Below are 21,357 nucleotides of genomic sequence, written 5' to 3'. Positions count from 1 at the left end.
ATTTTTTTCCTGCATAAAATCTGTATAAGGACCTTTATTTTGCAGAAAAGCATCGATGTCATCGTGCATCTTTCGGGCGACTGTTCGATTACTCTGACTGTGATTGTTTTACCCTGGGTGTCTTCCACAGCATTGCATATAATTTGTGCTCACTTTGGGCCTTATAACTCTTACATTTGGCACTTAAAGAAAATTTCACATCTTAGAAAATGGCTGATGAGGAACTGGAGGCTATCAGGCGGCAGCGTATGGCGGAACTTCAGACAAAACATGGGGTAAGTGACTGTACTAAACAACATGACAGTCCACCATATATGGGAACGCACATTTTAGGTTAAACAATACAAAAAAACATATTAAACTAAATATAATTCCAGTTGTCCGTCTAATTTAGCTCCTATTTCTTGGATTAGTCGATTCCATATAGTTTTGTCTCATATTTTATACTGTAAAGGAGATGCTAGTTAGCAAACTTCAGCTAGCTAACATGCTAGCTTACAGTGCAGAAAGAAGGGCGTGGCTTAATCATGCTAAAAACTAGCTTGTCGCATTAGCATTAGCAAACAGATAATCCAACAGATAGTTTGCAATACGGTTAGTTAGCATTTTTATCTAGATTTATGTTACGTTATATTCGTTCATTACGTTCTATTTTCTATTTTCAACACACGGTTTTCTGCGAGGAGGCGTTTATTAGCATTTTAATTTAGCTCATTGTGACGTCTCAGCGTTTCTATAGCAACACGAGTTTAATGTAAGGAGACGTTTATTTTTTTTTTTTTTATTATTTTAACGTTTCAGAGGTCTAGCTCTATGAACAGATTTATAAACTGTTATTAAAGCTTAGCAACACAGGAAAGTCTTAAAAACTGAAAAGGTTGCGTTTATTAAACCTGTAACACGACTTATTTAATTTTATTATAGAATTATTTCGTTAATTGTTCATTATTAATTATAAATTGATTTTTTTTGGCACGTTTCTGAGACGAGAAGAAAATTATTGACGTCAAGACGTCAGTAGTTCCTCTTGATTTCAGGACACATGGCATCCAGTTGTTGATTGTTCCCTAAAATTTTAAATCCTTCCTTCTAATAAAAATCCTTCCATTTATTCCAGTACCTTGTTGGTCAGTTAAGAGGTGTGAAGGAGTGCAACTCTCTACATTAATCATCCTTCATCAATGTTCTCAAAGCACTCGTAACTCCACCACACCAGTTACCATGTCACTGTCACTGCAGTGATCCGACCTAATACCAAATAAACTGTTCAGATATGGTCCCTATCCGCTGAGTAGAAAACATTCTACTCATTTTCATTTGTTCACAATATTTCTTGGAGTCCATAACCATCACAAACACAAAAAGTGCTTTTCTTCTCAGGGCGTAGCGTGGAACCCAGTGGAGCCGGTAAGCTCTCTTGTGTGCGGCAAAGGCATTTTTAAAGGCTGAGGAATGAAAAGGATTTCTTTAATGAGCTTTTAGTCTGCTTGAGCATCTTAACCCTTGTCATGCAGCAAGGAACAGGACTGGCTGAGAAAAATGTCGACACTGGACCCGAGCCATAACACAAAATCTTCAGAGCTCATGTTGGGGGAAAAAAATAGCTAGAGCGACATAAATATAAACAGTGTTTGAAATAATCTGAGGTTACTCATATAGTTCCATGTTCCTTATGCTACAAATACAAGTAATTTATGAAAAAAATTAATCTAGTAGTTGATCTGTGCTACAAATATTTATGAAAATACTGTAAAAAAAATAACTTCAGTGTGCTTTCTGCCATGTCTGGGCCAATTATGCTGATTAAAGTAAACTAAGACTTTTGTAAAAGATGAAAGCAGGACAGAAAACTGCAGCATGATCAGTGAGAAATACTGTGACAACCCTTTAAACACGCCGTGTGACACGATGGTTTATGGGGATCGATTTTGTTACTGAAGGATATTTGATATAATCAAGGCCCAGTCCTATTGCGAAGGGTTAATTGTGTCATCAAATTTGTCGTTTATAAAACGGCTTTCAACTACTTTGTTACAGCTACAACAGAATCCATGTTCTAAAAACAATATATCATTTGATGGATGTGTCCATTTAATCAAAGACCTACTGTATATAAAAAAAAAAAAATTGTGACTCACTGTGTTGGTCCACTAGAGAGCAGTGTAGAGCAATTAGCTTTGGTCCTATAAGCTTTCCAAACGATTTAAAGGGATTTCATAGAAGAGGGGGTGAAAACTAACACACTTTTAAAATATGTTTTCCTGTCACCCACAGCTTCGATCTTATTGGCTGATTTTGTCAAATTGTGACAGAGTCCAGTTACTAGAAAATTTCAAGGGGGTGAAAACTTGTATTTAATAATAATAGGGAAACAGTGGCACAATTTTCTTTGTAATAGCTTCTTTAAGATAAAACATTCATTCACTCATTCATCTTCTACCGCTTATCCGAACTACCTCGGGTCACGGGGAGCCTGTGCCTATCTCAGGCGTCATTGGGCATCAAGGCAGGATACACCCTGGACGGAGTGCCAACCCATCGCAGGGCACACACACACTCATTCACACACTAGGGACAATTTTCCAGAGATGCCAATCAACCTACCATGCATGTCTTTGGACCAGGGGAGGAAACCGGAGTACCTGGAGGAAACCCCCGAGGCACGGGGAGAACATGCAAACTCCACACACAAGGTGGAGGCGGGAATCGAACCCCGACCCTGGAGGTGTGAGGCGAACGTGCTAACCACTAAGCCACCGTGCCCCCCAAGATAAAACATTTAAAGTTAAAAAAACATAATTAAGATTTTATCGATATGACTCGTTTTCCAAACTGAACTTTGCATCTCTGTTGTAAAGAGCTTGATAATCCAATAAGCTCGAGAAGGTGTGTGAGCTTTATCATATATCTCGTATGGCCAGCAATCACGTCATGCACAGATAAACATATTAAATACCTTAAACACACACCTGTGCTTTACTGGCTTCATGCAGCTGTGGTCCCTTTTCTTGTCTGCCTTTGTAGCATGTTCACTTATTCACTGGACCTGATCAGTAAATATATGAAGCTAGTTATTTGTTTGGTTCCTTGTTAATGTTCTTATAACAGCCCACTTTCAAGCCCAGCTGTTTTGCTGCTGGAAGAACGTAATGTATTAGATGCAATCGTTAATATTTGAATTGTTGTATTATTACAAGTGACCTGGAAATATTTGTAGGACATGATTTAAAAATACATATATATTCAAAATATTCTAAAAAGTTTTCTTGGAAAAAGTCACGGCTTTAAATATTTAACTGCACCTAAGATTTGTTTTAGAAAGAAATTAAGTGTTAAGTTATAAAAATTCTTTTTAATAAACTTCCATTCAACATGAAATTTTATTCACTTTGGATTTATACAAGCTTGATGACTTATATTTAACATCTAACTAGCTGATGTGTGTGCACGTATATTCTCAATAACTTACTTAAAGTAAAGTGCCGTGTTGACTGTTCGTGTCGTGAGCGGCCATGTCGATTTGACCTCAGTTGCTGAACTCTGAGGTTAAGGAGACAGTCTTGAGTTTCTTTTTTTTTTCTTGACGAAGTTTAGGAATTCCAAAGTAGTCAAATGCAGGTTTAGGACTTTCTTCCTTTGGTGCTGAAACCAAAAATACAGCTCCGTCTAACAGATTTGCACCCAATTTGTATTTTAGAGGGGAGCTTTTGTGTGAGGCAGCGCATGAATAGCTGTGGGGTTTTGTTTTGCTGTTGCACAAACAAAATGCTCAGAAGAATCTAAATGTTAATCCATTCCAGAAAAAACAAGTCCGTCATCGTCCTTCCTTCTATGTTCATATCTAAATAAAAATGATTTATCCAAATGCCTAAACTGCTGGATTTTTTTTTAAATAACAAAACCGTTGTTTGTACATTGTAGAACTCCTCCAGTGATCAAGGACAACAGGAAACCAAACAGAGGTACATGAGTTCACCAGGAACTAGATTTACTCGCTAATTAATGCCGTTGTAGTTTGACCTGTGTGTGCGTGTCTGGCCGTGCTCGTGTGTGCGTGTCTGGCCGTGCTCGTGTGTGCGTGTCTGGCCGTGCTCGTGTGTGCGTGTCTGGCCGTGCTCGTGTGTGCGTGTCTGGCCGTGCTCGTGTGTGCGTGTCTGGCCGTGCTCGTGTGTGCGTGTCTGGCCGTGCTCGTGTGTGCGTGTCTGGCCGTGCTCGTGTGTGCGTGTGTGTCTGCCTGTGCCCGTGTGTGTGTGTGTGTCTGCCTGTGCCCGTGTGTGTGTCTGCCTGTGCCTGTGCCCGTGTGTGTGTGTCTGCCTGTGCCCGTGTGTGTGTGTGTGTGTGTGTGTGTGTCTGCCTGTGCCCGTGTGTGTGTGTGTGTGTGTGTGTGTGTCTGCCTGTGCCCGTGTGTGTGTGTGTGTGTCTGCCTGTGCCCGTGTGTGTGTGTGTGTGTGTGTGTGTCTGCCTGTGCCCGTGTGTGTGTGTGTGTGTGTGTGTGTCTGCCTGTGCCCGTGTGTGTGTGTGTGTGTCTGCCTGTGCCCGTGTGTGTGTGTGTGTCTGCCTGTGCCCGTGTGTGTGTGTGTGTCTGCCTGTGCCCGTGTGTGTGTGTGTCTGCCTGTGCCCGTGTGTGTGTGTCTGCCTGTGCCCGTGTGTGTCTGCCTGTGCCCGTGTGTGTGTGTGTCTGCCTGTGCCCGTGTGTGTGTGTGTGTCTGCCTGTGCCCGTGTGTGTGTGTTTGTGTCTGCCTGTGCCCGTGTGTGTGTGTTTGTGTCTGCCTGTGCCCGTGTGTGTGTGTTTGTGTCTGCCTGTGCCCGTGTGTGTGTGTGTCTGCCTGTGCCCGTGTGTGTGTGTCTGCCTGTGCCCGTGTGTGTGTGTGTCTGCCTGTGCCCGTGTGTGTGTGTGTCTGCCTGTGCCCGTGTGTGTGTGTGTCTGCCTGTGCCCGTGTGTGTGTGTGTCTGCCTGTGCCCGTGTGTGTGTGTCTGCCTGTGCCTGTGTGTGTGTGTGTGTGTGTGTCTGCCTGTGCCCGTGTGTGTGTGTGTGTCTGCCTGTGCCCGTGTGTGTGTGTGTCTGCCTGTGCCCGTGTGTGTGTGTGTGTCTGCCTGTGCCCGTGTGTGTGTGTGTGTCTGCCTGTGCCCGTGTGTGTGTGTGTGTCTGCCTGTGCCCGTGTGTGTGTGTCTGCCTGTGCCCGTGTGTGTGTGTCTGCCTGTGCCCGTGTGTGTGTGTGTCTGCCTGTGCCCGTGTGTGTGTGTGTGTCTGCCTGTGCCCGTGTGTGTGTGTGTCTGCCTGTGCCCGTGTGTGTGTGTGTCTGAGTGTGCCCGTGTGTGTGTGTCTGCCTGTGCCCGTGTGTGCGTGTCTGCCTGTGCCCGTGTGTGCGTGTCTGCCTGTGCCCGTGTGTGCGTGTCTGCCTGTGCCCGTGTGTGCGTGTCTGCCTGTGCCCGTGTGTGCGTCTGCTCGTGCCCTTGCCCGTGTTTGTCTGCCCGTGCCCGTGTGTGTGTGTGTGTCTGTGCCCGTGTGTGTGTGTGTGTCTGTGCCCGTGTGTGTGTCTGCCCGTGTGTCTGTCTGGGTGTGTGTCACAACTTGCACCAAAGAAGTAAAATAGCATAAAGAACATTATTGCTGAAAATGTTAAAATAAGGATTTGTACGTCAAAAACATTATAACAGTCATTAATATTTAAAAAAAAAAATAAAAAAAAATTGACTATTGCATTAATTGTTTTTGAATCTTAAGTAAATGAAACTTAATGTAAAACTGGTTCTGTAAAGGTCATGACCTCTTACTAATTTCTAACTTCTCTTCACAGAGAAACAGAAATGAGGAACACGATACTGGCCCAGGTGTTGGATCAGTCAGCCCGTGCCAGATGTAAGTTGAGTTTCTGTGGGTGTCTGTGCCTGTGCCCATGTATGCGTGTGTGTGCCTGAGCGAATGCATGGGTGTGTGTGCGCCTGTGCTCATGCGTGTGCCTGTGTCTGGTGTGTGTTCTGGTGTATGCGTCTGGTGTATGCAGACGTACTGCTCTGGTGTTCCTCTAAGCTCCAGCTGAACCTCACCACCACGTCTCTGTTTCCTTGCAGTGAGTAATCTGGCACTGGTGAAGCCGGAAAAAGCAAAAGCTGTGGAGAATTATCTGATACAGATGGCTCAGTACGGCCAGCTCGGGGGAAAGGTGAGACAGAGAAGCACTGTGTGTAGGGGAAAACCTTCTAAACAACAAAACGTTAAAACAAGAAAGAAATATTATTAAAGAAATAAACTAAACCAGAACGAAAAGGTAAAAAAAAAAGATGGGAAGGATGAATAAAAGAGAGATCATTACATCATTTTATTACTGTTACAGTAATAAAATGATGTAATAATCTCTCTTTTATTACATCATTTTATTACTGTTACAGTAATCTTGGGCCGTTGATTTTAAAAAGAAAAGAAAGCATTTTAATAATAAAGGTAGACAATTGCAGAAAAGAGCTGATGGATCAAAAGCCAGAAAGAGAAAACAAAAGTAAGTAATAGACAAAACAATAGAAAAAAGAAAGCAAGGGGGGGAGGAAGAACATTGAGAAAGAAAGAATTGTGTAACAGTAATAGAAGGAACAATAAGAATGAAAAGATTCAAGAAAGAAAAAGTGAGAGAGAAAAAGAAATAATAAAATTTAGGATAAAAGAAAGGAGGAAGTGAAAAGGGGCATGTAAGAGAATAAAAATAAAGGTATACATAAGTTAAAAGAAAGGAAGATATAAAGTTTCTTTATCCTTTTCTGTGTATTTGAGGTGCTTTAATTCAGCTGTGTACGTGCGTGTGCGTGCGTGCGCGCGTGTGTGTGTGTACGTGCGTGCGTGTGTGTACGTGCGTGTGTGTGCGTGCGTGTGTTCTCGTCTCTTTAGATCTCAGAGTCTGGTTTAATAGACATCCTGGAAAAAGTCAGTCAACAAACAGAGAAGAAAATAACTGTCAAGGTAACTGAACATCTGATCTCAGATTAGTTCTAATAACGCTGTCTGAAACATAGATCACTGAAGTAAAGAATAGAAAAATTTTTTTTTTTTTTAAAATGTAAAAAGACACTAAATCAGCTTTCTATAGCACTCGCTCTGCTCTCTCTCAGTTTAACAGGCGGCGGGTGATGGACTCTGATGAAGACGACGAAGATTAAGATGACTGTTCGCTCCCGTCAGTGTGCTGGTGAGAGATGAGCGAAAGACGAGCGAGAGACGCCACTCCGGATCTCGACAAGCACCAGCGTCTGACCAAAGGCCCGATCTGTAGGGAGCATCCTGAGGGGGAAAAGACTCCTGTCCCTTTGGACACACAAGAACTCCTCATCCATGGTTCTATTAAATCACACGCTTTCACTTGCCACAAAACAATTTACAGTATAATTTCTATAGACTGCTTTGGGAACGTTGTTTTTTCCCTTTATCAAAATTTGTGGATTACTTGTTCAACTGTTTACATGATAATAAAAAAAAACCTTATATACAACTGCTACCAAAAATTCTTAATATATTTAGCATGATGCTTGTGCAGTGTTGAGTGTCATGTTCACACACAATTAGCAACAACTAGCAAGAGGGGGAGAGATTGATCTCGAGCGAGAGAAAATTAAATATGTACTTGCTAGAGGTAAACTCAAATAATTACTCACTCACTCACTCATTTTCTACCGCTTATCCGAACTACCTCGGGTCACGGGGAGCCTGTGCCTATCTCAGGCGTCATCGGGCATCAAGGCAGGATACACCCTGGACGGAGTGCCAACCCATTGGAGGGCACACACACACACTCTCATTCACTCACACACTCACACTACGGACAATTTTCCAGAGATGCCAATCAACCTACCATGCATGTCTTTGGGCCGGGGAGGAAACCGGAGTACCCGGAGGAAACCCCCGAGGCATGGGGAGAACATGCAAACTCCACACACACAAGGCGGAGGTGGGAATCGAACCCCCAACCCTGGAGGTGTGAGGCGAATGTGCTAACCACCAAGCCACCGTGCCCCCCCTCAAATAATTAAATAATTAAATAATAATTAATAATATAATAATAATTAAATAATATAATATTATACAATAATAAAAACACTGATCCATTCAATCAGTCAATCAAATCCATTTTTTCTCCCCGGAATTGAAGAGGACAAAAATATATTTCTACACTGAGTCTTTCATTTTCTATTCTTTTCCTCCATGTTTCAGATTTCCTCACAATATCCCAAAAACGTACCGCTATATAATGCAAGATTTGTGAAAGAGCGTGTGATTTGTGTGTGCCAATAAAAACAATTGTGCTCAAGGTAACTAGGTAAAAAGGCAAAGGCTAAAAAGTCATTTCAATGTGATTTTGTTACAAATCTCAGTGCACTTTTACTCCAAAACATATTTTTGAAACCTTTACCTAGACAAACCCAAAAATGTCCCTGGAACATCTCAATAACTTTATTGTCATTCATAAATTCTCAGGTTCTGAGAATATGTATCATGTCCCCTTTGCTTTATGGACTTTTGAGCTAGGAATGCAATGATAATGAGCTAAACCCCTTTCACTAGATGTTGGAGCTAGATTTGTGTGTTCATTCATCTACAAGTGTTTTTGAGAGATCAGACCCAGGCTCCAGTTCAGGTTCATCCCAAAGGTGTTTAGTGGGGATGAGTCAGATTCAGGGCTCAGTGAAGGAGAAAGCACATCTTCACACTTTAATAATTTGCATATCAGACATGATTGGTCCAAATCCATTCAGACTATTACATACGAATCCATTACTGGTGAAGTTCTGAGAAAAAAAATGGAATGTTCTCAATTAAAACAAACTATTCTTGATGGGGTGTTTTTTTTTTTATTTCTATAATGTATATTAACAAATTTAACACAAACATGTTCTTTATTAAATTCATTTAATTAACTAGTTTATTTATTTAACTAATTACCAACTGTTTAATTTATGTCTTTGCAGAGGAGCTGAATTTCAAATAACTCCATTCTCCTTATATGTGTGCACTAAAAAGGCTCTTAAATCCATTCCTTATCCACCCTAATGAGTCCGTTCCGTGTTTTGTAAGAAGCCGTTTGGGATCCGAATGGCTAAGCGGTTGGTTAAAGAGGGCGTGGTTAAGTTACCTTCCTTTCGCGCGAGGATGGTCCGACCTCTGCTATTGGCTGTTTTCTGGAGAGAAGGATTGGATTGGTGGAGAGCTAATGCTCGTGTCTGCGTTCTAACCAATCACACTCGTCGGTGTTGTGTCATGGCGTCCTACATATGAGACAGTGTGTAGTAGTTCTTGCTCGTAGGTCTCTGCTGAGGTTGGTGTAAATTTCATATAATAATAATAATATTAATAAATAATAAATATGGCGAAGACGTGCAGCGAAAAGGTGTCGATGATCACATGCACGGCGCCGGTAAACATTGCTGTCATTAAGTACTGTAAGTGTGTGTTATGTTTTTGTGCTGTATTTATATAAATAGTCACTTTGGGAAAGTTGTGATGAAGTGATGATGATTTTATACACAGGGGGTAAACGTGATGAAGAGCTCATTCTGCCCATTAACTCCTCACTCAGTGTAACTCTGCATCAGGACCAGGTGAGAAAGGCATTAAAAGGTGACACAAAACAAACATAAAACTGTTTTCTTTGTTCTTATAATTCTTTATACTTTGAAGCCACGTTCACACTGCAAGTCTTAATGCTCAATTCGGATATTTTGCTCAGATCTGAATTTTTTGTTTGTTCACATTACCTTTTAAAATGTAGCCTATATCAGATACCAGTGTGAACTGTTTGCTGTTTCGAACTGACCCGCATGCGCAAACGAACAATAACAATGACGTCACACGCAGCACGCCGTTGCGCTAAAGTTGGCGAGGTTCTGGAGGAAGTAAGCATTTTCGCTTTTCTTTCTAAATGTTTGTGTAATGGCAGCACAGAGACGCAGTGTTTTGAACATTTTCGGACGTCGAGGGCAACTTTTGATTATTTGATCCATTCTGTAGGCGTAGTCACGTTTGTGTGCGAACTCGCCGGCGCATAATTGTGACGAATGTCCATGTAGATTGACGTAAAATTCGCATCAAATCCGCCTTGGTTGTTCACACTGCGGCCACATTGGAAAAAAAATCAGATTTGGGTCTGATTCAGGACCACATATGGAAGTGGTCTGAATCTGATTTGAAAAAATCAGATCTGGGCTAGATTTGAGTGTTCACACTACTCCTGAAGAAGTCTGACCTGGTCACTTGACCCCAAAAAAATCAGATTTGGGCCACTTTTACCTGCAGTGTTTGTATGCTTTTAAATGAACCTGATTATTCTGTATAGCTCATTATCAGGTTATTATTCCTGCATGATTAAACCTAAGTGACCACATGGGCGAATTTGATTGGTGGAATCTGGGACAGAAGTTTTCATGATTGAGTCAAGCATCAAGTGTTGTATCCTGGTCTCGAGAAGGTTCCTGAGAGTGTAACGAGAACATGCGTCGGATGGGATGTCAGACACCAGACACCGTAGCTGGACACCATTTACACACATTCGTAATCTTATTCCCATGTGAAGCCTGATAGTAGACTGATTACCTCTGGATTTTCCTGGGGATCCTAAAGCTGTGTGCCTCTGTAATAACATTGTAATTGGAAATTGCACTCATTTCCCTGGAGCACAACCCAGGATGTAATCCTGAACTGGCTAACAAAGATGTATTTATAGCTGGAACTCGCGAAAAAACGTCCTTACGAAAGCGTCCTTAGAGTGTAGACTTGGATTTAATAATTTACCATCTGGCAACCCGTGTATTATTGTTTGCTAATCTCCTAAATGCAGCATAAGTAGGGAGCTAAAATCTAAAATGTAAATGAAACATACTGATGCTATTCTTACCGTCACACTGGTGACTTTTCCAGCTTAAAACGACCACCACAGTTGCGTGCAGCAGAAACTTTCAGGAAGACCGCATCTGGCTGAACGGGAAAGAAGAAGACATCAACCAGCCGAGATTACAGTCATGTCTTTGTGAGAGTACGTTACTGTTCAACCTTCACACGACATACACACAACCCAGACAAACTGATGTTTTCCTGTACTATTTCTCACCTTATTTTCCCAAATCAGTCCGAAGGTTAGCACGGAAAAGACGGAATGATGAAGACCCTAATGCTGAGATCACGCTTTCTCACCGGGTGCATATCTGCTCCGTGAATAACTTCCCAACAGCAGCAGGACTGGCGTCCTCTGCAGCTGGATATGCATGCCTGGGTGAGTTTATTATCGTCATCATCTTCTTCATCAGCACAGCAGGAACACACTCATATCATGTGACTATCATAACAAAGAGAGTTAAAAGAGGTTACATATGTAGCACAACTTCAAAATGTCTTTAAACATTATGTAAGAAAACTGTTTATGAACACATTGAGCACACAGAGCCACTAATTATGTACTTTATACTTTACCGAAAAATGCTTTTATTACAGTTTTACACAATAAACACCTATAGATGTGTAGTAAAATGTACTTAATAATGATTCTTATTTAAGTAGTCAAGCATTTTGCAGCTTATTATAGAAATGAAGTTATTAAAAGAAAATGTAATTATCGGTTAAAGGATAATTGTTTAGCTCAGTGTCGAATTAAAAAGGTTTAAAACAGCCTATAATACGTACCAAAAAAACCCCAAAAAAATTCTTGAAAATGACAATAACAAATGCTAATAATTTTTATACATTCTGTTAAAAAATTCTTGTAAAGTTATAAAGGTTAATAAAGTTAAAAAGTTAATATCAAATTAGTTTTAATGTTTAACGTTCAATTAAAATCTAATTTATGTTCATTTAGAATTTCTTGTTTTTATAAAAAATTAAAAAATGATCTTGGTACTTTGTGATATGTCAGTAAAATGTATTGTGATATTATAAATTATCACAGTATCGTATATTGTACGTCATTCTGGTTGTATAACATGAGCTCTGGTTCACCTGTAGTGTGGATGTGAAGGTGTAAGTGTGTGTAGTCATGTGGTTGTCCTCTGTCTTGTAGAAATAACTGGTGTTTTATTCTTTTTCTGTTTTTATTACTGCTTAATTATAATTTTTGTGCCAATGTGAGCAAGTCTGATTCCACATAACTGAATCTTTTATCTGCTGATAAAATCTGATTCTGTCGTAGTTATTACATGCTTATGTCTTTGTAACACGTCTTTAGTGCGTCTTTGTGTGTCTCAGTGTACTCGCTGTCCCGTTTGTTGGGTGTGGATGCTGAGCTGTCTGTGGTGGCTCGTCAGGGTTCAGGCAGTGCCTGCAGGAGCATCTACGGCGGCTTTGTGCAGTGGAAGATGGGAGAAAGACAGGACGGGACAGACAGCGTGGCCGAGCAGGTAGCACCGGAGACGCACTGGCCGGAGCTTCGGGTTCTCGTCCTGGTGGTGAGTCGCCCCTGGATCCTTCCGTTCAGGTCTTTCATCCAGCTTCCTGTTGTCTGTATCTTTAGGAATAAACGCTGCATCGACTCCACCTATCTCTTATGAAAGCTGTACTGTTGTTGAATTGTTAAATTATTAAATACTTTGCACACATCATATCCTCAATCACACATTATATTTCTGGAACATTTTATATATATATATATATAAAACGTCGCTGTCGGGCGGAATCCTCGTATTTTTCAGGAAATGAAAAAAACGCCGTACCTTATCTGCAGTGCACAGGGTTTAGTCCGCATTACAGTGGATTGTCTTGCGCTAAATTCCTGTCCTCAGACGAGCACCAGAACTAGCGGGGGTCAAGATTTTTTTTTCTTTGAGCCCAGTGTTTTGAAGACATTTACCTTCTTAAGGAGAAATATGCCGCAAAGATCCCCCACGGAGTGAGGAAGAGGTGGACAGTTGAAGTGTCCAATGGAGTTTTGAGATTTGCGCTCAAGCTATTTTCAAGACTTTAGATAACAGACCCACGTGGGGACTGAAAAATAGCATCGATATGTGAAAAAAATATGAAATTGACCAAATTTGGACATACGAGGTTTCCGCCCGACAGCGACGATATGCTCATTAAATAAAATATTTTATGATACCTTATATGATACATAATATAGTAGAGGCAGTATATTATATATAGTGTGTATATATAACAATAAGAATAATTATCGTTTACTTATTTATTTATAAATGAAAGAAATTTTGAATGAAAGTTGTTGTTTTATTTATTTTAATTAGATTTTTTTTAAATGGCTCTATGTAAATGAATTAAACCGATTAGAAAAAAATCTGTAATTAAAAATGAGTAATTAGTACATCGTCGCAGGTCAGTGCAGAGCGGAAGCATGTCGGAAGCACTTCAGGCATGCAGACCAGCGTGCAGACCAGCGCACTGTTGAAGGTAGAGACGCCAAACACCGTGTTATTATTAAGATCAACTTCTGTTTAGCAATAGAAACTGAGATCTTGTGAAATTGTCCCCCTGTGTAACGCAGCACCGTGCGGACCGCGTGGTCCCGGCTCGGATGGACGACATGATCAGGGCGGTTCAGGGACGAGATTTTGCGACATTCGCCGAACTCACCATGAAAGACAGCAACCAGTTTCACGCCACCTGCCTGGACACCTTCCCACCCATATTCTACCTCAACGACATTTCCTGCAGAGTCATTAACCTGGTGCATCGCTACAATCAGCATTACACAGAGACCAGAGTGAGAACCTGATCCTTCACCAGATCCTTCACTATATATGATTAAATCCAACAGACAGCTGACATTAATGATCAGAGCATCTTGGGGTTTACTTTTCTGAATGATGGAGGATGTCGGTGCAAGTAAAATTCATAGTGATCCAACTCTGCCTTTTGTACAGAAACTTTTCTAGCTCCAAAATTATTGGCACCCTTGGAAAAAATGTTTATTTATTTTCTTTTAATAAGAGCTTTTCGTTGCATTGGAATCAGTTAATCTGATTTAAAAGCGTTTTATAAAGTACAATCAAATAATAAAGCTTTAAGGTAAAGCTGCAAATAAAAGAAACCGCTACTGTATATATGCTTGTTGAACATTTTGAAGCTTTCTTATAAATGGAATTAAATAATTGCTTCAAAACAAACCATCACCTATGAGAAGAGAGAGACTTTTTTTTTTTTTACGTCTTTTTTTGTTATAATGATTTTTCTCCCGTACGACACCTGGCGTGCGTACGTGTGAGGAAAGAATTTCAAAGATGAGATTGTCGTGAGAATTTATTTTTTTTTTTGGTTGAGAACTTTAACCGGTTTCAGGAGTCGCTCCATTTCACCTGTAGTGTAAAGGTATAAAAACAAAAGCACTGTTGTTTTCTGTTCTTAAATCCTTCAGGTGGCGTATACTTTTGATGCAGGCCCTAATGCAGTCATCTACCTCCTGCAGGACCATGTGGCAGAATTTGTTCAGACTGTTCGACATTTCTTCCCTCCGGAATCCAACGGTGGAGAGTCAGTGATTTATTTTATGTGTTAAATCTGCATTAGTTACCAAACTAGTAAAATTGAACCTTTTTCAACCAAGACATCGTAAGCATGATCTTACGTCCTGATGGTCTTTTTTTCTTTTTTTTTTTTTTTTATATCTCTGCAGGTTTGTAAAGGGAATTCCTGTGCTCTCCGCCTCGCTGCCTGACGAGCTGATAAGAGCCGTCGGCATGGAACCTACGCCCAAGGGCATCAGCTACATCATCAACACAAAGGTACGTACAAAATTAGTTCCCCATTAGTTATAGCAGGAAAAACAAACAGCGAAGGTTGATGGATGACGCTAATGAACAAACTGATCCCCCATCATAACTTTATAACTGATTAGCATTTAAAATATTGTATCTTCATTTGTTGAATATTAATAAATGGTTATTTTTAGACCTTCTGTCAACTTGTCTTTAAAACTGAAATTGGAATAAAAGTTTTTAAATAAGATTTTTTCACTTTTCTCTTTTGTGGTTGAAATCAGAAGAGGAAGAGGAAAATATTTACCTTCAGGAAAGTCTGTACTTTTTCAGAGCTATAGAGAAGAAAATATCAGTTTCACCAACTGAAGGGGTTTTCCATGCCGTCTCACATGTTTATAACACTACTCTAATTTCAGTAATACGAAGTAAAATAAAATGTCTGGCAACGCAACCATGTTTAAAGACAGACCAGGTTAAAAAAAATGTGTGGAAAAATGTATTGTTTGTAATTTTTTCCTCCAGGTTGGTCCTGGTCCATGTGCAGTAGATGATCCAACACTTCACCTGTTAGGTGCTGATGGACTTCCCAAGAAAACTCCCTGAGTGTTAAACACCTCAATGCAGAATATCAACCTTCCCCAGAGAACAAAATTCAATAAAGATTTAACAGATTTAAAACAAAAAAAAATTATTGTTATTACTATTATTAAAATTTCTGAATAATTTTTACCATATTGTCTATTTACATGTTTACATTCATTTTTGTGCAGATTTCTAGTTTTGAAAAAATCGATTTGAAAATAAATGTATTGATTGCATACTGTGTGTGTCTATGAGTGTGTGTGTGTGTGTGTGTCTATGAGTGTGTGTGTGTGTCTATGAGTGTGTGTGTTTCTGTGTCCATTTTATGACCAGGTCTTTAAAATCTAATGAATGAATGAATGATAGATAGATAGATAGATAGATAGATAGATAGATAGCCAATATTTCTGTAACTGTTCATATAGACTGTTATAAAGTGTCATTCAGACATAACAGACCAAATCTGTCAATGGGCGTGAAATAAGGCGAGAACCGAGGACGTGACGTAACGACGGGGCGTGGCTTGTGTGCCCAGGCCCTGCCCATCTTTGTTCTTTAATAACAGTAGAGGAGCGTGTTGAATGTGCGCAGTGACGGTGTGTAGAAACAGAGAAGAAGCGGCAGACTTGTGCTCTATAAACAGCCTCGGTGACAATGGGGAAGATCGAGTGGGCAATGTGGGCTAATGAACAAGCTCTGGCGGCTGGACTCAGTGAGTACACTAAACTTTACCATGTTGTGAGTCTGTAAACAGACCAAACTGCCATGTTTACTGCATGATGGGGTTTAGGTTTGTGCTGGAAACATAGACATGTAGTCTGTCTATCTGTGTGTACAAACCGAGTAAAGTTTACATGTAATGGACATAAAAAGTCTCACGTAAAGTCACAGGCAAAGTCACCAGTAACTCACCAGTAACTCACCAGTAACTCACCTGTGTGAAGCTGAGCTGCTCTGTGTGTGCTGTTAAATCAGTGCTTATGGAAAAAAACAGTATTTCTGGTTAATGTCTCTTATCTTCTCCATTTACGAGGAAGTGCTGAAGGTAATAAATGTTGATCTGTCTAACTTCCCTGTTTTCAGTTTACTTAACCGGGGGCATCGTAGGAGTGGCAGGTCAATTCAGAGACTGGCAGTTTGCTGCATATGGCATGTATCCTTAAATATCATGCTTTAATATATGAAGCTTTTGTTTTCTGTACAAACGAGTCATATGTGTGCACAGACACCAGCACGTACAAAGCTGTGCAGTGATTTGTTTTAAGAAGACTTGTGTTCGAATCGGTTCTTTCGAACGACTCTTTTTAGTGTCGGCTCACAGTGTCGACTCCCCCCCCCCACCCCCAAATCACTATAATCAAATAGCCCCATTTTCCACACAAAATGTTATTAGCTGGTTAAATGGGTTTAATTAAGTCTGGATGCAACTCAAATGAATCTAAGGAATCAAAAGAAAAAGCTCAAATCACTTATTTAAAAGAATCATTTGTGTAGAAAGATTCTATTACTTCCAGATGATTCAAATGTTTTAAATCAACAGAAGTAATATTTTAATAAAAAGTATTCTGTAAAAAGCATTTCATAATGCGTTTTAATGTTAAAAAGGAATAAGTCCAGTGGTGCACTTTTCTGTCAGTGCATCCAGATTCATGCCTTTCTCATTAGTTTCACTGTTATTACTGAGTAATTCATCTTATACTAGAGAGTATAATGTTTAGTATCCTTAACCGGAGGTGTAGCGCTGCGGGTGTGTTTGTGTGTCTCCTGGAGTATCCACGGAGCAGAAGAGCCAAAGGAACCAGTGTTGAGAGAACGTAAGTGCTTCACTTCAAGTATTTCTGATACTTGTTTAAAGTTTGGGTTTAGAAAACTTCCACGATTTCACAATTAAATCAACGTGAAGACTGAAAGAAGAAGAATTTAAAAATCCTCTTTTCTTCACAGGTCACGTGTGTGAACCGTTTTTTCCCCCACTTTTTAGCTCTAGTTTGTGCCTTTTCTATTTATGAATAAAAGACAAACTGTAAAAATTAGAGAAACATTTTTTTTCATTTATTATTCTGTTATGCATCTATATACATTTTATTTCTAGTGTAATAAAAGTTACACTTTCAGAATCTATAGCTGTGTGTCATGAGGAAGTGGAAGTTCTTTAGACATGTTTTTTTCTCCTCTACCCCCAACAGTGGTCAGTATTGCTTCACTGTGTGTGTAAAGGCATTTGGGCCACTGACTAGAAATTACTACGTTAGAGCGGTACTTCATGTGGCGTAAGTAAAATCTTGTACTGACTACATTCTTTCACCTCTGCAAAGACAGACAGAGGTGTATGTGTGTGTCTTCATTATACTTCCTCTAAATGTCATTCACATCTGCTTACACTTTCACCTCATTGTTTTTATCATTAGACTCAGTGTCCCTGGAGGTTTCATGCTCGCTACAGTTTTAGGCTGTGTGTGTCTCGGCATAGCTGCCCTCATCTATCTGTCAGTAAGTCGCTTTTCTATTTGTCTGCTAATTGAACTTTTAATCTCACCTTAATCTTGTTGATAATGCCTTAAGGAAATAGACAGAGGTAATAAAATACACCTGTCTGAAAGAAGGAAACTGGAATAAAGAAATGACTCATACATTTTGAGAATTAGTAACACATATTAACACAATCACCCGCCCATACACACACACGCACACACACGCACACACACACAAACACACACAGCTGTCATTTACACTTCAAATTCAAGTGCTGCTGTTTTGTCTCACAGTACTACAGTACAGAATAACCAATAATTAACCTGACACCTACACTACTTTTTTCTGTTCGTTCCTTAAACAACAACATCTAGTTTAGGGGGAAAAAAAGAGGAAATTAGTTCAACAGTTCAATCACGTATAAGTGTTTTTTCTTTCTTTAAAACGGTTCATGTTACACTGTAAGCATGTGTAATATTCCAGATATATTTGAGCACACAACCCCAGGTGTCAGTCCATCACCATGCGCGCGCACACACACACACACACACACACACACACACACACACACACTTAGAGTCACTTGCTACCTGCTGCATCAATACTACTATTACTCAATACTATTACTAATACTACTATTATTCATCATCATCATCATCATCAAATATTTGAAAAATATTTGCATAATCTGTTCATTAACCTTGTGGAAAGGAAGTAACTTTATATCCTCATCCAGTTTGATGAACTTTGTTTGACTTTTCTTTTATAACGTGAAAATTCCCATTCCATCAGTCTCACTATCATTGTCTAACAGTAACAACCTGTCCTTTTTTTAATTAAATATCATATCAATTTTAATGTACTGTTTATGTTCTGCTTGTGTTTTAATAGATGATTTCTACCCCCATGTTGTGAAACTCTGGGTTTTTTTTTTATCGTTGCCTGAAATTGTCACATGGTAAAACTCATAATAGACTCCACACGGATTCTCTCTTTTTTTTTTATTAAAATTTCCAGTTGAATTTTTCATTTCACTGTTAATGAAAGGCTTAACACAGCAAGTTAAAATTTCCTGTATGGGAAAACTGACCTCAGGGACCTCGGGGTTTTGCTTAATGCTGATATTTTCTAATAGTGTATTATATATGAAAGACTCTGTGGCAGATTTAGAATAAATTAAACCTTAAATGAAACCTTTGCGATTGCTGATAAAGTAGTAAGTAGCCTGTACAGAACTGCTGAGCGTTCTGTAATAAAGTGTGACAACAAATGAATATAACAATATAACAAATGCCTAAACAAGCTACAAACCAGGTTACGTGTTTGACAGACACTCAAGATAAGAATACTTCAGGAATTTGGCAGAATTAAGATAAGATAAGATAAGATAAGTGTTAAAAGGAATAAAGATGAGCTTCTTCCTGCAGGCTATTCGGCCATCAGTCAGAACCACATGTACAACTTGTTTCCCTAACACACTCTTTACCTCAAACAGATTTAGCACAGCATATATTTTATATATTTCATATATTGCACTTTAATTATTAAAGTCTTTTTTCCGACCTGTATATTTAAATTCGATTTTTATTGTAATTCTGTTCTTAGTATAATTTGGTTCTATTTTTATGACACGAACAGTCGAAAGAGTTTCTACTACACTGCGTGTCATAATGTGTATAGTTGTGTATGTAATAATAAGATATGAATTGCTCGAGGACCCAGCAGCGGCAGCTTGGAAGAAAAAGGGCTTTGGTCTCGCAAACCTTTGATTAAATAATCTACTGATCCAGCCCTATTTTCATGGTTGGATTTTCTTCATGACTGGATGCTGTGATAAATCCCTCTTCACTGTCTGTTCACAGGCTGCCATTCACGGCGAACACTGGGAACCTATTTTGCCGAAGGCGGAACCCACCAAACGTGTTGCTCCTAGCATCAAGCAGCCTCCTCAGAACCCCCCACCACGCCCTCCTCCTGAGATGCGCAGGAAGAGAACAGACGACCTTGAGGCTGCATCTTATACCAATCCCATACCTGTGACTGCCGATGAACAATGAATGGCCAAATCTCTCCATTGTGAGGATGGTAATTCACCTGCCATGCTGAGAGAGGACTGAGTAGCGACTGTACAAACGAAACAGGAGTGCACACACACACACACACACACACACACACACACACCACTAACTGCGGAATCACTCTGTTCACGTTTAAAGAGACCGGTTTGGTTCAGCTTGCAATCTTCCTGTCAAGTTACTGTATATTTTAATAGAGTGTTTGTGAGATATTTTACAAGACGGTGATCACAAACTGATTATCGGGCTTCTGTTGCACTATGGAGAAGATTTCTACATAAAGCTTCGTACGGTTGAGTGCAAAAGTTTGCGAAGCCTTACTTCCAAATCGTGGAAAGACATTTAATGCAAGTTAGGATTTTACAGATCTTCTATAACACACCAAGTAACAGCATTAGCCAACAGTATAGAATAAGGTATTTTTTTTAATCCTGACTTTCGTTCCCTTCGACTCCGAGGTTTTGATCTTATACCTTTTTGCCAGAGTAAACTACTCCAGGTTTTGATGCCTTGTGAAGTTTTTTTATGAGTCATTGACATTAGACATTAGTGAGGAAAGGAAAATTGACATAAATTACAGAAGCTTTTAAAATGAAAGATAACCGAACATTAAACATTTTTGTCATTGTTAAGCCTTGGTCTATTTTTTCCTGTCACAAAACCAAGGAGGTAAATGTTTTTGCACTCAATTGTACATTGTATATTTCATTATAAGTATTACAGGTCAGTGGAAAATCCCCTTGTACTCATGTTATACTGGGTGATATTTTTAGCACATTAACACACCTTCACATTCATTCAGAAAGTGTGTATGAAGTCATCAAAATCACCAGAAGGACTGAAATCGGGACGAAGAAGGCAAAATATACAGTTGATGAAGAACAAGTATCTTTTTGTATGTTTTGTTCTGTTCTTTGTTACAGCTTTGTTTTCATTAAATATCTGAAAATAAAAAAATATCTGAAAATAAAAAAGATGGGAGTGTAGAGAGTTTGTTAGAAGTTTAGAAGACATGACCATATGAGTAAATAAATTTATGCTTAATTCATTCGTTCATACGTTCATCTCGATCTTTGGTAAGAAATTCAGAGCATGTGTGGCAAACATCTCATTCTTCATCAAAAGTTTACCACACACCAAGGTTTAAGTTGTAGTTCTGCTTTTTTCTCTTGGTTTATTTCACCAAAATTGCAAAAAATGGGGAAATCTTTTGGTTCCTCTTTTTACAGCAACATGCAGGCTGTGAAACAACGTTAGCGCGATGGAGCGTGGTGATGAAATGTGTTTCACATCACATCTTTAACAAAGAGGAAACACCGCCCTTAAAATAACACCAGAAGGGTTTGGCTTTTGTAACACTGACTTTCTTTCTTGATTGGAAAAAAAACAACTTCCTTGTGTGTGACCTTTCCATCATTCCTGGAACGTGTATAAGTAAAGAGGTTATTGTTTGGAGTGGTGTAAAATAATCTGTAATTTTTAATTGATTGACATCAGAAGAAAGAACACACACACACACACACACACACACACACACACACACACACACTTCCTC

The 21,357-nt window shown here is 39.6% G+C and overlaps 3 protein-coding genes across 3 annotated transcripts; all 3 read left to right on the top strand.

Moving 5' to 3' along the window:
- Positions 1-71: 71 nt before the first annotated feature.
- On the top strand, positions 72-7,478 carry pdcd5 (programmed cell death 5). Its single transcript, XM_060878840.1, has 6 exons — positions 72-275; positions 3,922-3,962; positions 5,799-5,860; positions 6,073-6,164; positions 6,881-6,952; positions 7,102-7,478. Exons 1-6 carry the CDS (start codon positions 210-212, stop codon positions 7,147-7,149), a joined length of 381 nt encoding a protein of 126 aa, XP_060734823.1. The 5' UTR covers positions 72-209; the 3' UTR covers positions 7,150-7,478.
- A 1,776-nt stretch (positions 7,479-9,254) lies between these two features.
- mvda (mevalonate (diphospho) decarboxylase a) lies at positions 9,255-15,491 on the top strand. Its single transcript, XM_060878839.1, has 10 exons — positions 9,255-9,423; positions 9,512-9,582; positions 10,898-11,012; positions 11,106-11,249; positions 12,215-12,414; positions 13,292-13,366; positions 13,461-13,679; positions 14,331-14,446; positions 14,589-14,697; positions 15,196-15,491. The coding sequence occupies exons 1-10, from the start codon at positions 9,348-9,350 to the stop codon at positions 15,274-15,276; spliced, it is 1,206 nt and encodes a 401-aa protein (XP_060734822.1). The 5' UTR covers positions 9,255-9,347; the 3' UTR covers positions 15,277-15,491.
- A 317-nt stretch (positions 15,492-15,808) lies between these two features.
- On the top strand, positions 15,809-20,776 carry LOC132851815 (cytochrome b-245 light chain). The gene is made up of 6 exons (XM_060878838.1): positions 15,809-15,967; positions 16,339-16,408; positions 16,995-17,069; positions 17,442-17,525; positions 17,664-17,745; positions 19,590-20,776. The coding sequence occupies exons 1-6, from the start codon at positions 15,910-15,912 to the stop codon at positions 19,782-19,784; spliced, it is 564 nt and encodes a 187-aa protein (XP_060734821.1). The 5' UTR covers positions 15,809-15,909; the 3' UTR covers positions 19,785-20,776.
- Positions 20,777-21,357: the final 581 nt, after the last annotated feature.

This window comes from Tachysurus vachellii, chromosome 9 (genome assembly GCF_030014155.1).
Source record: "Tachysurus vachellii isolate PV-2020 chromosome 9, HZAU_Pvac_v1, whole genome shotgun sequence".
Taxonomy (NCBI): domain Eukaryota; kingdom Metazoa; phylum Chordata; class Actinopteri; order Siluriformes; family Bagridae; genus Tachysurus; species Tachysurus vachellii.
This window is presented reverse-complemented; position numbering and strand designations above follow the sequence as displayed.